The sequence below is a fragment of the Melanotaenia boesemani genome, chromosome 16 (genome assembly GCF_017639745.1).
Source record: "Melanotaenia boesemani isolate fMelBoe1 chromosome 16, fMelBoe1.pri, whole genome shotgun sequence".
Classification (NCBI taxonomy): Eukaryota; Metazoa; Chordata; class Actinopteri; order Atheriniformes; family Melanotaeniidae; genus Melanotaenia; species Melanotaenia boesemani.
Genome location: NC_055697.1, coordinates 2,856,681 through 2,869,777, shown reverse-complemented (window position 1 = coordinate 2,869,777; position 13,097 = coordinate 2,856,681). Strand labels below are relative to the sequence as shown.

Sequence of the window (13,097 nt, the reverse complement as noted above, 5' to 3'; positions counted from 1 at the left end):
TAAATAAAACAAGCTGACCCGGCAAAAACATTTGGAGTAAAAACCATATGTCTGCTCTCTCTGAAAATCTAACAGCTGAAAGTCGTACCTGAGAGAATATCGGAGAGATCGATCTCATCTGACTGGACTCCGGTGCTGCTGTTAAAGGCATTCTTACAGGAGGAACCGCTGACCTCCAGGTCAAACAGCACGGGGTCAAACGGAGAGCTGTACAGACCGTACCTGCAGATGTGATGCAGGGGAGGATTAGCAGGAACAGCAGGAGCGCTGAGAGCCGGAGCTGTGAGCATGCAAACATACCTGGTTTGCAGCAGAGCCTCCAGCGGAGTGAGACGGTCCTGAAGCTGTCGAGAGATGGCGGTGAGCAGGGCAGCGCAAGAAGTGCTGCAGCCCGCCAGGTCCTCCTCCTTCACATAGTTCAGCAAAACAAAGTACCAGAACACCGAGCCTGTAGACAAACAGGGTGGAAAATGTAAAACGGGGGGGCTAAAAGGAAAGATGCTGTGTGGCTCCATGCTGGTGCTCAGAAACTCACCACCTGTTGCTGCTGCAGGTAAATAAGGCATATTTTCCAGCAGAGCCTTCAACAGGCTCATGCCAAAACCCTGTTGACTTGGGTCTCCTTTCCCATTGCTATGGAGAGAAATAAAACACCATTATCATCATGGAAACCAGAGAGTTTATGTCTCTTCCCACTACAGCAGCTTCATCACGGAACTCATCCGACAGAACAAGGTGTTCTTTCCTGCAGCCCCGTTAGTCTGTATGTTCGGTTAATAATCAAAGTACAAATTGATGGGACATACGTAACTGACTGTTCTTTGGGGTTTTAATTAAACCTGGTAAAGATCGATCATTCAACAGTGGAGTCTGTTTCCGTGTTTGTACATGTGATGAAGCTTCTCTGTACAGCTTCACAGTGTCACGTCTTTAGCCTCACGGCAGCCATTTCTAAGCTTTTCCTGTGATTATTTTCCCCATAAATATGTCTGGAATACGTGCATGATGCAGTTTTTTTATTAAAGCTGTGAAACCGGGTTTGATGTTTTTCACTACATCCATGCAGAGTTATGTTTAAACTTTGCTGATTTGATATGCTGGTGCTTGGCATTTTAGAAATGAAGCTGTTACACAGAACCAGGCAATATGGCTAATTTATGCTTTTCTTTCTTAAACTTATTAAAAACATTAAACTTCACATTTTTTATGTAGCTGTGTCTCTTGTATAAAAAACTTGTGAGAAACGTAAGTAAACTGGGCTTTTCCACCGTATAAAAAGGGAGCACATCTTTAGGTGAATTTCACAGGACACAGAGTGAACATGATTAAACTGACAAATTTATGATTGATGATTTAAATTCCAGCCACAAATGACAACTACCTTGAGCATATCTGTTAGTGCTTTCAGACACAGTTCTGGTTCTAAACCGGCCCACATTCATACCAGTTTAACCACAACCAAAGTGGGAGGACTTTACCTCACAGAAGTTAACATAAATAGCTTGAAGATTTGGTTCTGAAAACTGACAGTTAGGTCATCAGGCTCCATGATAACCATTAGATGATACAGCTGTTGTGGCATATGTGAGCGCTGGTCAGGAGGGGAGTACAGGGACCTTGTGGAGGCCTTCTCAGACTGGAGTAAAAAGAACTGTTTTCTCCTGAACACCACCAAGACTGAGAAGCTGGGGGTGGACTGAAGGAGATCTAAAACACCTAGCCAGGCAGTCTGCATTGATGGGGAAATAGAGAGTGTGCAGAACTACAGATAACGGGGGTAGTTCTAGACCAGAAGCTGGAGTGGTCTTCCAACACAGATGCAGCATACAGGAAGGGACAGAGTCACCTTTCCTTCCTCAGGTAGCTCAGGTCCCTCAATGTCTGCACTGACATGCTGGCGATGTTCTATCACACTGTCTATGTGTGCTGTTCTATGCTGTTGTCTGCTGGGGGGCAGCACATAGACACACCATACGCTAGTAATACTATAGCACTACAGACAAAGACTGTAGGCATGTGGACAACCTGGTAAACAAATGCCAGTTCTGTTCTGGGTAGGGAGCTGGACATGAACTGTGGTGGAGCAGCAGATGAAGAGGAAACTGCAGGGCATTATGTACTATAATAAACACCCCCTCCATGTCACCCTGACAGGACAGAGAAGCAGCTGCAGGACTGAGAGGTTCAGGAGGGCCTTTGTCCCTACGGCCATTAGACTGGACAACAGTGACTTCCAACATGATCCTCATAACCTATAATAGGAACTATTACTCTTATATCTTCTAAATCTTTATTGATATTCTTATTTTATTCATTTTAATGACTTGTCCTACCTTTAATATGCATATATATGAAAAATACTTCAAAGTGCTGAAATAATTCCAACCTGTTTCTACCAAAGGTGGAAGAAGGTAACGAACTGTGCAACGTGTCATTACTTCTTCCAAGCCTGAGGTGGTAAAACTCAAGCAGCTCCTAACGTACGACGACAAGTTGAACAGGGACTTTCTCGGAATGATCTGCTCTCTGAAAGCTGCTGTGTTTAGTTCTGTGGGTCTCAGTGGGAGTCTGTGGATGCAGGGCTGAGCCTGCTGGTAACTGCACAAGCCCAGGGAGAGCGTTGGTGGAGCAGATTTAGGGAGAAAGGAAACAACTTTCTTTGGGGTAGTAACATGTTGTTTAAGACCAAAATAATCCACCTGTCTTTAGACACTAATGTTTCTGCAGGGGCAGCCTCTGTTGGGCCTGAGGTGCTCTGACTGTTTCTGCCTTGTTGCGTCAGAAATGTAAATTATTCAGCTGTAGATGGTGTGTATATGGGTTGAAAGCTCCTGTAAAGGCCACGAACCATCAGTCCTTTAGTGAGTTTCTTACCTAATACAAAGTGCAAGAAAGCGGGCACATTTGTGTGCTATACTGCGACCAGCTTCGAAGAAACACACCCGTACAATATCCATTAATCTGGCCCGGGTTTTCACCAGCAGGCCCTCCTTTCCTTCTCTGATGCTAAGACAAAAACAACAAGTAATACGATGCATTAGTTAAGGATCTGCCATCTACACCGTCACCAGGTAGCATCCTTGCTGCTGTCCTCGGTTTAGCCTGACCTGCAGGGTCCGTTGGAGAAAACCCCGGCCAGCCAGCACAGGATGTCCAGGATAAGGCTTTGAGCATGCTCAGTGACGGAGCTCCCCTCTGTTCGTCGACACATAGCATCCAATAACTTCTCGTGAAAGTCTGGGAACTGCAGCATGGCGCAGCGTTGGACCCTGAAGGGACAGAAGACAGCCGTTTTAAACCCACAGTCAAATCATCTCGGAGTCATCAATAAATCCAGGTCTGCACATGAGCCATCACTGTTTCTGGACCTTTCTTTGGGAACTGACGTCTTCTTGAACCTTCTGATTGTGACCGAAACTTCCTGCAGCAGGTCGCAGCCTCGCAGGTTCTCCACTTTCTTGGACTGTGCTGAGGTCTCAGTTTTCCCTGCAGAAACCTTCTCCTGAGCACACAGTATGAAGAATGAATGAAACTGCTTATGTTAAAGAGTTTTACCTGAGCTCATGTTACTGAAGTTTAAAAACAGTCCTTCTGTAAAATCTCACTCATTAAGAAAAAAATGTTAATATCGTAATGATTTATGATCCGTTTTGTACAAGAAAATCTGTTTAATGGAGTCTTGGGTGAGTTGGTACCTTGGACGCCTGAGCGCGCTGCAGCAGGGTGGACAGCGAGTGGGCTTTGGAGCTCTGCGGCTTGGCGCTCGGCATTCTCACCACGGGCCTCGGGCTGTCCTCCACACCGCCATCGCTCACCGCCTTGATGTGAACCAGGAAGGAGCGGTACTTCCCTCCTGCCATGCCTAGAGCAGAAAAACAGACCCGGGTGGGAGGGGTGGGTGATATCGCCAAAAAATGATCTCACAATATTTTTTTTTAAATATCTCGACAACGACATCACGGAAGATGTTGATGTCTTTGGCAAAGTCACAGTAAAACTCCTCCACCGTTTGCCTGACTTGGTCCAAGGAGCTCATCAAAATAAAGCCTCTGCAGCTCCACACTGATGTAGCTTGGTTTGCTTTTCGCTTGTAGTCCCTCCCACTTCTGAAGTCACTCAGTTTCATCTTACATGCATGTAAGATTATATTAATATTAAGGTTAAAGACGCGTTAACTCAAATTCCTTTTGACGCCGTTATTTTCTTTTTTTTTAAACACGAGATGAACTGTCTGATAGTTTCAGGAAGCGATGCGGGTTGTGGTTCTGGAGCAGAAATGGACTCAGAACAGATCTTTTACACGCACAGTTTAGCTTTAAAGCTCGGAAAGATGCTTCTCTGGACAAGACTAAGGTCATTTTTATCTACTGTGCAGCACAGCCTCCTCCTCTAGACGGTCCGTGATGGAGCTCCAGCAGAGACGTCCAGATGATTCTACCAGCAGCAACCTTTCAGCAGCTGATCCGGATAAACCAGGAAAGCTGGAAATGCTGCTGCAGCCCTGCAGGATATTTACTTCTGTTTATAGGCTGGTTTCTAGATGAAGGAGAGGCAGCCAGACGTGGTATGAGGGTGTGTGTGTGTAAAGGTATTATGTGTGTGTGTGTGTGTGTGTGTGTGTACAGCATGTGTGAAGTCCCTCAACCTCACGTGACTAAATATAACTAAAGTAACTTATTCTGTAACTTCAGGTACAAAACTGCTTACAGGAGTTTTGCCAAATGTGGCTTAAATTTAAATTTACTAGCCATTTTGGTGGGATATTAATGAGTAAAACATCTTTGTAGCTGATGAGAAGAGCTGAAAATCTAAAGGCAGGACTTTAGCAGGGCTAATCCCACGCTAGTAATACTGGATTATACCATTATGTAAAAGAATAAAGGGGGGCAGAAGATCAGTGTCATGGTACAGGCCAGGAGGCCAGGTTCACAGAGAGACAGAGAGACGGGATTTATATGCAAGTACGACAGAAAAACAAATACCGAAAAATAAGCAGCATCTGGCTGCATTTAAATGTTGGAGACCGACAAGCAAAGTGTCATAAGGGGGCAGTGGCAGCCTAGTTACAGAGGTGGGCTTGGGTCTGGAGAACCTGGGTTCAAGTCCCCGGGCGGCAACTAGGGCGACTGTGGGGCCCTGAGCAAGGCCCTCAACCCTAACTGCTTCCCGGGCGCTAGGAGGAAGGCTTAAATCAGAGAAGGAATTCCCATCTGGGATTAATAAAGTAGAATAAAATAGTAATAATAATGTTCAGCTTTTACTTATGTAATTCGTTAACTGTGGTTCTGTGTTCAGTTGCTCATTCAAACAATCAACAAACAATCAACAAATTAATTTTAAAAATATATATGAATAAAATAAATTCTATTTTATTCATTTTAAATATGCATTGTGATTTTTTCTTTCTATGGAGCTTTAATATAGCTACCAGTTGTACTGATGAATTTATCTTTGGATTTAGACTCTGGTAGAGGCTCCGAGCTGGAGATGACCAGCCACCCAGCCTACCCTGGGGAGATGGGAGGGAGGGTGAGGGAACAGTACAAGACTTTTTTAATGGACACAAAAGGCCCATTTCTCTCAAATATTGTTCACAAATCTGTCTAAATCTGCGGAGGGTCTACTTCCGGCTCCATGTTTCCATGTTCACGCCTTCAGCTGAGCTTCACTGTGCCTCAAACGATGTCATCACATCGGAAATCACGTGATTTAACGATTTTACATTTTTCCCCAGTGTAAAAAAATCCACCAGTATTATCGTGTACGATACGATATTGCACACCTCCACCAGGTGGTAGTTCTAGGACTGGTTTTACCTTTGACCAGCTTGGGGCTGGTGAGGCTGAGCATGCCAGAGTGACCAGAGAGGTCCAGCCCACTGGCCAGCCACACCGGACCACACAGGATGTCCTCCTTGTGGTCCTCCAGGAATGGACACAACACCGAGCCTGTGAAGGAGATGAAAAGATGTCACATATAGTGACACATAGTGTTCCCAACCTGAGAGAAAAACTTTCTACCAGAAACACATTGGAGGAAGAATTTTACATGAATTTAACAAGCAGAACCAAAAGACCTGAACTTGGACCTGGGTCAAAGTGTCCTGAAACCTAACGTACACAGAAACATGTTGTAGGACCCCGTTCAGCTTTGACTGAAGTCGTCTCCATAAGCTGACGCAGCGTCACATCATTCCCATCCAGAGTAAGGTCCAGTTTTCACACAGATCTTCCTCTGGTGATGGAAGTCAGACTCTCCAGCATCAGAGGAAGACCTGCATCAGGATTTAGGTCTAGCCTGAAAATCATGTCTCTGATCCCTGAACCATGAATCCTGACACCAGCTGACGATGTGAAACCTGGAGTTTGTTCAGGTGGCCAGCTGACCTCATCACTGGGTCATGTTAAACTTCTTCAGTGGGGAAAAAGGCATATTGGGAGCGACTCTTCATCCACCACTCTCATTAGTCTGAAACTGGGTCAGTATGGACTCATTGGACCACATGACCTTTGCACTGTGAAGTCTGACTGGTCTTACAGGCCAGCCTGTTTATTTCCAACACCTTCAGCTCTGCTGTGGATTCCGGTTTGATCTAATTCAACAGGATCTCTGGCCATTCGAGACGATATCCACCTCCATCCTTCCAGATTGGACAGTTTGAGTCGTTGTCTTGATACAGAGGAACATCTACTCCACCATGGCATGGCATCAGGAACGAGACGCTGCTCAGTCAAACATGTTTTTAATGGCAGGCTAATGCACATTTCATTAGTTTAATCCAGGGGTTAGCTTTTCTTTTTAGGGCCGTTTCTAGACAATATTGTGTGAAAAGATGAGTGAAACGTGACATGTTAGCTGAACCTCTTGTACCTGTTGTCTCTTCGATGTCCATGAACTGGATGTCGTCTGTGAAGTCCTGGAGCAGCGGTGGGCCGTTCTTCTCCCCGTTGGCATGGAGGGCGTTGGAAAGAGGAAAGGAGATCTGCCTGTCCACCGCGGTCTCTGCCAGCAAGATGAGAAACAAAGATTCAGACGGTTTCTGGACTCACATCCGATCTGCCAGCAGAAACAACACAGACTAGATTCATCATTCCAGTTCAGAAGGGGGAAGACCTTGAACGGTGACCTCCGTTTTCATTGGCAGAGTGGAGGACCCTGCAGACAGCGAGACCACAAACAGCCTCTAGTACTGACTGTTCAGTCCCATTACTGGGTGGAAGTGATCTGGATCATGGCTTGATCAGGGAACTTAAACACAATGGCTCTCTGAACATCAGTGTTGTGTGAGGAAGAGGATAACATGAAGAGGGCTTGGTTTGTAAAGGCCAGACTGATGGAGTTTTAATCACAAACAGCCGGTGTTACCGTGAGAAGACTACAGGTGAAAAGGTGAAAATTATAACCAACCGTTAACATTAAACTATCCTGGCTTTTCCCTCACATTACGACTATCGTCTTTTCTGTTGCAGGTTTTCTGAAACTGTATGTTTACCTACGCAAATATTATAGCCAGAAATGTCATCATGTGCACACTTTTCTCTGAGAAATATCCAAACACCGGATTTAACCAGGTTCAGAGTTCTGTTTGCATCTTTCGACACATCAAGTCAAATGTTTACACAGAGGGGATTTTAAATGTTTCTATTGATCACGTCATCATTTAGAAAATACGTCAATAAGCAGCATCAGGCCGTGAATAAGAAATAAAAACCTTAAACATGCGTACAGGAGCAGAGCTGGAGACTTCAGGCATGTGGAAATGCTGCTGAGGTGCAGAAGTTTGAAGCGAGGAAAATCATATTTTGAGAGAAGTGCTGTCAAGGTTGTCTTGTAAAATTCAACATATTTTTGTTATAAACATCAGATCCTAAGAGAAGTACTTCCTCATACTGTCCTGTTGTGTTTCTGTTGGTTTCAGGTGAAGTGCAGGGATTCCCAGTGCTGTCCCTTTGTTTTTCTTTAGCTCTGCATCCAAATTTACAGGCAAAAAGCACCATGATGCACACACTGATGTTGCCATTGTTATTCTGTTCAGATATCCGTCACAGAAACACTTCAGAGGCAAACTGCTACAAAAGCATGACTTTGTGAACTCATCTCCATTGAGTGAACATACCCTCCACCACCCAACTGTGGATGAGACGGCATCTTGTTCAACTGACCAGGTGATGAAAAAAACGAGATATTTGCCTGCTGTGTCTCACCTTAGTGGAGACAATCAGAGCACCATCGTCCTCTCCAACTGTATAAATCTAGTTTTACCTGTTAGCGATGAGCCAACCACACCTTTATGTTCATCTCCACTACACACCTGTGAAGTCTGACCGCATTTCACGCCGTCAGCGTGCTGACAGAAATCTGACATACTGTGTTGGTTCCTGCTCCATGTTTTCCTGTGACTAACGCAGCGAAGATAAAATCATCCACGTAGTCTCAGCAGCAAGATGAAAAGGGTCCTCACCGCTGACTTTGCCCAGCCCGGGTGCCTTGTTCTTCAGTAAGGTGACCTGAACCTGAGGAATGTTTGCAATGTTGGCGTTCAGGACAAACTTGAAGTCCACATGCCCCACCATGCAGGCCTTCGGCAGCACCAGTTCGAACACGTGCTCGTCCCAGCTGGAGCTGTGGACATAACACAGGACGTTAATATGAAGGATTAATTTATTCTCACACAGCAGAGGAGACTTAGATGGAATTCACTTTGTTTCTAGATTATTTTCTGTTGTATGAAAAGATAGAAATAAATCAAACTAAGACGTGTAAGGAGCGTTCATGGGATTTAACACATTTATAGTTTGGGGAAATTAACGCAGAATAATCCGGATGATTTCTCTGACAATAATCGTACTAAGAACGTCTAGAATCATGACATCGCTACCTGTAGTTAGGTTAAACCAGACCCAAAGGAGGTTCTTTGGGTCTGGTTTAAAGCTGATGTACACAAAACTACTGTAGTTACTGATATATCCTGCCAAGTTCATGGAAACATTTATGTTTGTCTAAGACTTTGCTGCAAATCGAGCCAAATAATCATCTTAATTATCTGTTATAAAGCACCAACTTGGCTCCACAGCAGAAAACTGAAGTACAGAAATGAAACAAAGGGGCGATGCATCTACATGTGGCGTCTAGCATGGACAGAGCCAAGGTGGCCCGACCACGAGTCCAGCCCTGCAGGACGGCGTCTTCCTCCGACTACAAGCTGCTCCGGACTCAGATACATCCAGAGTTAAACTCGTGACCTGAAAGTGACGGATGAAGTCACCAAAGCGAGCTACCTGTCGCTCTGCAGCTTCCAGGTGCGGGTGTGCTGGGCTGCGTCTCCGTGGTGCTGCTGGTGGAGGTGTTGTGGGTGGCGTCGCTGCTGCTGCTCTTGCTGCACCTCCACCCAGCACGGCGGCACGGTGGCCGAGAAGCGCGGCGTTAACGTCTCAAAGCGCGTCATCTCCACCAAGGACATCAAACACTCGGTGGTCAGCGGTTGGTCCACGAGGAGGTCCACTCCTGCACGGGGACCAGGTGGGAAAGTTAAAACCACACTTTAAATGTGGTGTGGAGAATTTTTCCTGGTTTTTCCTGTCAGGTCTAACCTGTGACTCCAGGGCTGGAAGGGTTGGAGGAGGGCTTGGCCCCCTCAAGCAGCAGTTCAGCCCCTTTAGAAAGGGGGCCATCAATAAACATGTCTCCATCATCTAGATCGTCACACACACCTCCAATTTGAAGGAAATGAAGTTCTCCACCTTAGGAAAAAGAAAAATAATTTAATCTGGAATGAAAATGAGAAACTTCCTTCTCATTTTTCCAAATCTTCATACAAACAATCAATAAATTCATTTAGTTTTCTATTAAAGAAAAGACTGATCCTACAATCAATACCTGGAATAATGACACACCTGCATGTATTACTGTATACCTCCATTAAACACATCACACACTTACACAGGATTACATTTCCCAGTTTTCCTGCTCATAGCGCTTCTCAGGAATTCTATAAACCTCTGCTGGACTCAAATTCTGGTCCACCTTGTTTATCATTAAACCCTGGAACAAACATTCATTATAAACATTCAGAGTGTCGTTTATTTGGACTTCATCACAAACTAAAAACCTGTTCAGGAGGCAGCCTGAGATCCTACAGTCCAGAGGAAGTTTGCAGACAGCAGGAATGCTAACATGTAGCATAGCAACACGATGGGGAGAATCAGCTAAAACAGAAAACCAGCTCTGTCCACTTTAGAGCTTCTGATCATTTCTCCACACAATGAACCCACTTTCGCTACACTGAAGTGGAGAAACTTAACATTATGCTGGATTTTAATCGAAGGGAAGGAATGTGGTCTGGAAATGTAGCTGGAAAAAAACAACAAATCTTAAGAGACACGTCAAAAACATCGTGGTAAGTTAACAAAAAGTTTGGTGGTGGTTGTTTATAACGTAACATTAAACCAGCGGCTGTAATGTTCCCACAATAACGTTAAACCGGCCGCAAACTACTCCTGGCTAACTTACTAGCTTGCTGCTATTGGGTTGGGGTTCTGGGGGATTTTACTATCTGTAAAGCACCTTGAGTTGCTATTTGTATGTATGAAAGGTGCTATATAAATAAAGTTTGATTTGATTTGATTTGATTTGAAGTTGAATTTATGCTAACTTAGATACATTATACTGGTCGGGCAGCTATGTTTTCAGTTGGATTGCAAGTTTAATAAAAGCAGACAGAAGTATGAGCTAATCTAGGAGCTGCAAGCAACTATAGTTAACACAAAACACCTACAGCTACAAAAGATGCTAACTAAAAACTAAAATGTACTAAAACAAATTATCTACATAAAATGATACCCCACACATAATTCCAAACAACTTTAACCTACATTTTCATACATGAAATAGCCTAAATGTGGTAAAAAAGTAAGTAAAATTGTGTTTTGAATGTCTGGGGTCGCCAGGGTTTTGTGATATTTGTGGTTGGGAACCACGGCTCCAGGAGTTTGTTTTTATTTGGTGACATAAAATGCTGTTCAGTTTGTCTTCAGGTTCCCATCACAAGGACATTTAATTTGAATTGGCATCAATATTAATATAAATAAATGGATATAAACATAAAAATGCCTGCAATTATTTCTGCATAAAATAGGATAGTTATGTTTTAAGTATAAGTTTTAAATGGATTGTTAAAGGTAGTTTAACAACGTTCTACTAACTACTAATAATGTTCAATATTATCTGCTGACAAAAAGTAAAAGGGTAAAATGATTGTCCTGACTTAAACTAGACTAAATGTTGACAGTTTCTGTTGACTAAAACTAGACAAATAAAATTATGTTTTCTTGGACTAAAATAAAGACTAAAATGCTCGACTTATAGTCGACTAAAACTTGACTAAAGAAAAATTAGATGAGGTTGACTAAATGCGAAATAAAAAACAATAAGCGCGACTGAAACTGGACTAAAACTGAGGCTAAATTTAAAAATGGCTGATAAAATTAAAACTATTCCCCAGGACTACTTTACTCATTCCCAGTATTACTATACTCACCACGTAAGGCTGGACAATATGGCCAAAACTTTTATATAATATATTTCTTAATTTGGTCGATACAATATAATTCTGATATCAATATAAACAAAATAAAAGCCTCAGAAAAACTGTCAAAAATGCCACAACAGATGCTGTAAAACTAAAAATTATTTTGCCAAGTCTATGAAACTCCTCCAGTATAACATTTTAGAAAAACTGTACAATTAATGTTCACCTTTTATTTAGATTTAGCAAGGCTAAATAACCTTCAAACAAAGACATCTGAAATCACCATCAAAGGTCAAATAAAACTTCTACCTTTCTCAATATTAATAGCTTCAACTTTAAACTACAACATAGGCTTATTATGTTATTCTTTTCCGATTTTAACAACGGTGCTTCCACTAGGCTTAAAAATAAAAGTACTCAGAACTGCTACAATAAACAGAAAAAAGAGCGAGCAGCAACTGATGCTTCATCGTCTGACTCAGCATATTCTGAGTGGAAACGCTTTAGAGGCACTGTTATCTGATCAGCAAAAATAAAACTAAATTCTTTCTTTTTTAGTTTAATTTTATTAAATGTAATGTTTTTTAGTTAGGAGTTTGGAACATGTCTACACTTTTTAACTTTTTAAATATTTTTGTCCACACTCTTCATTAACAGACATTAATGTCTGACGGAAAGCCAGCGCAGGACCAGCCAGCAGCAGCTTTGTACGTTTCATTTCCAGCCTGGTCATGAAACAGCTGATCTCCTGCTCCTGCTGCGTGAGGTGGGGCGTCTGCGTAACACTTGATCCTCATTGAGAAAAGAAAAAACGACGTTACGTCCCCAAAAGTTTCCAATAATACCAGAAAACGTCACTAGTAGCTTAAAAAAAAGTCGCTAAAGGGAAGTGAAAACGAACAGGACAAAGTCGCTAAGTTGGCGACACCGAGCCAAACCACTTCCGTACCACGAGTTAGTCTTTCCTCTCTTATCAACTATTTCGTCTGCTTTCTCTTCGCTTGTGGAAGCTTGTTCAGTCATGTTTGCATTACGGACACGAGCACTCATTTTGTAGCTAAAACTAGCAGCGTTGGAGCTTAGCTTAGCCTAGCCTAGCTTAGCCTTCTACCTCACGCTGAGCACAGCCAGCTGCTGCTGGGCTGGTCGGCTCCGTGTCTGGTGTACGTCATCACTTATGTAGCTCTTTCTGTTCAGCTTGAATCACTGATGAAACACTGTAATCATTTACTGTATGTACATCAAAATATCGGAAACTCATATCACCGTTATTGAATAAAAGTATATTGAGATATGTATTGATTTTGAATTATTTACTCATGCATAGGATGCCTTTACTCATTCCTAGGATTTGTTTACTTTACTTTACTCAGCCCTAGGATGTCATTTCAGTCAGAAGAATTCAGACTTTTACAGACACATAAAAGCAGAGAAATCAGCGGGTAGAGAAGAAAGTTAATCCCTGAGCCTACACGCTGAAAACAGCAGGTTGTGGTTTAGAATTGTATCATACACAAAGAATGTGTTAACATCTGTTAAAGAACATCTCGGCGTAATGCAGCTCCAGACA

At 43.0% G+C, this 13,097-nt stretch overlaps 1 protein-coding gene across 3 annotated transcripts in view; it reads right to left on the bottom strand.

Annotated features, from left to right (window-relative positions):
- The window catches only part of birc6 (baculoviral IAP repeat containing 6), a 128,664-nt gene that overhangs the window by 93,175 nt on the left and 22,392 nt on the right, over positions 1-13,097 (bottom strand). For all 3 annotated transcript variants that reach the window (XM_042010087.1, XM_042010089.1, XM_042010088.1), the window contains exons 11-22: positions 9,591-9,740; positions 9,279-9,504; positions 8,462-8,622; positions 6,871-7,002; positions 5,817-5,948; positions 3,696-3,862; positions 3,369-3,502; positions 3,108-3,269; positions 2,875-3,006; positions 536-633; positions 301-448; positions 89-222 (exon numbers count right to left, since the gene is read on the bottom strand). In XM_042010087.1, coding sequence (XP_041866021.1) covers positions 89-222; positions 301-448; positions 536-633; positions 2,875-3,006; positions 3,108-3,269; positions 3,369-3,502; positions 3,696-3,862; positions 5,817-5,948; positions 6,871-7,002; positions 8,462-8,622; positions 9,279-9,504; positions 9,591-9,740 — 1,776 coding nt within the window. The remainder of the gene's footprint in view (positions 1-88; positions 223-300; positions 449-535; positions 634-2,874; positions 3,007-3,107; positions 3,270-3,368; positions 3,503-3,695; positions 3,863-5,816; positions 5,949-6,870; positions 7,003-8,461; positions 8,623-9,278; positions 9,505-9,590; positions 9,741-13,097) is intronic.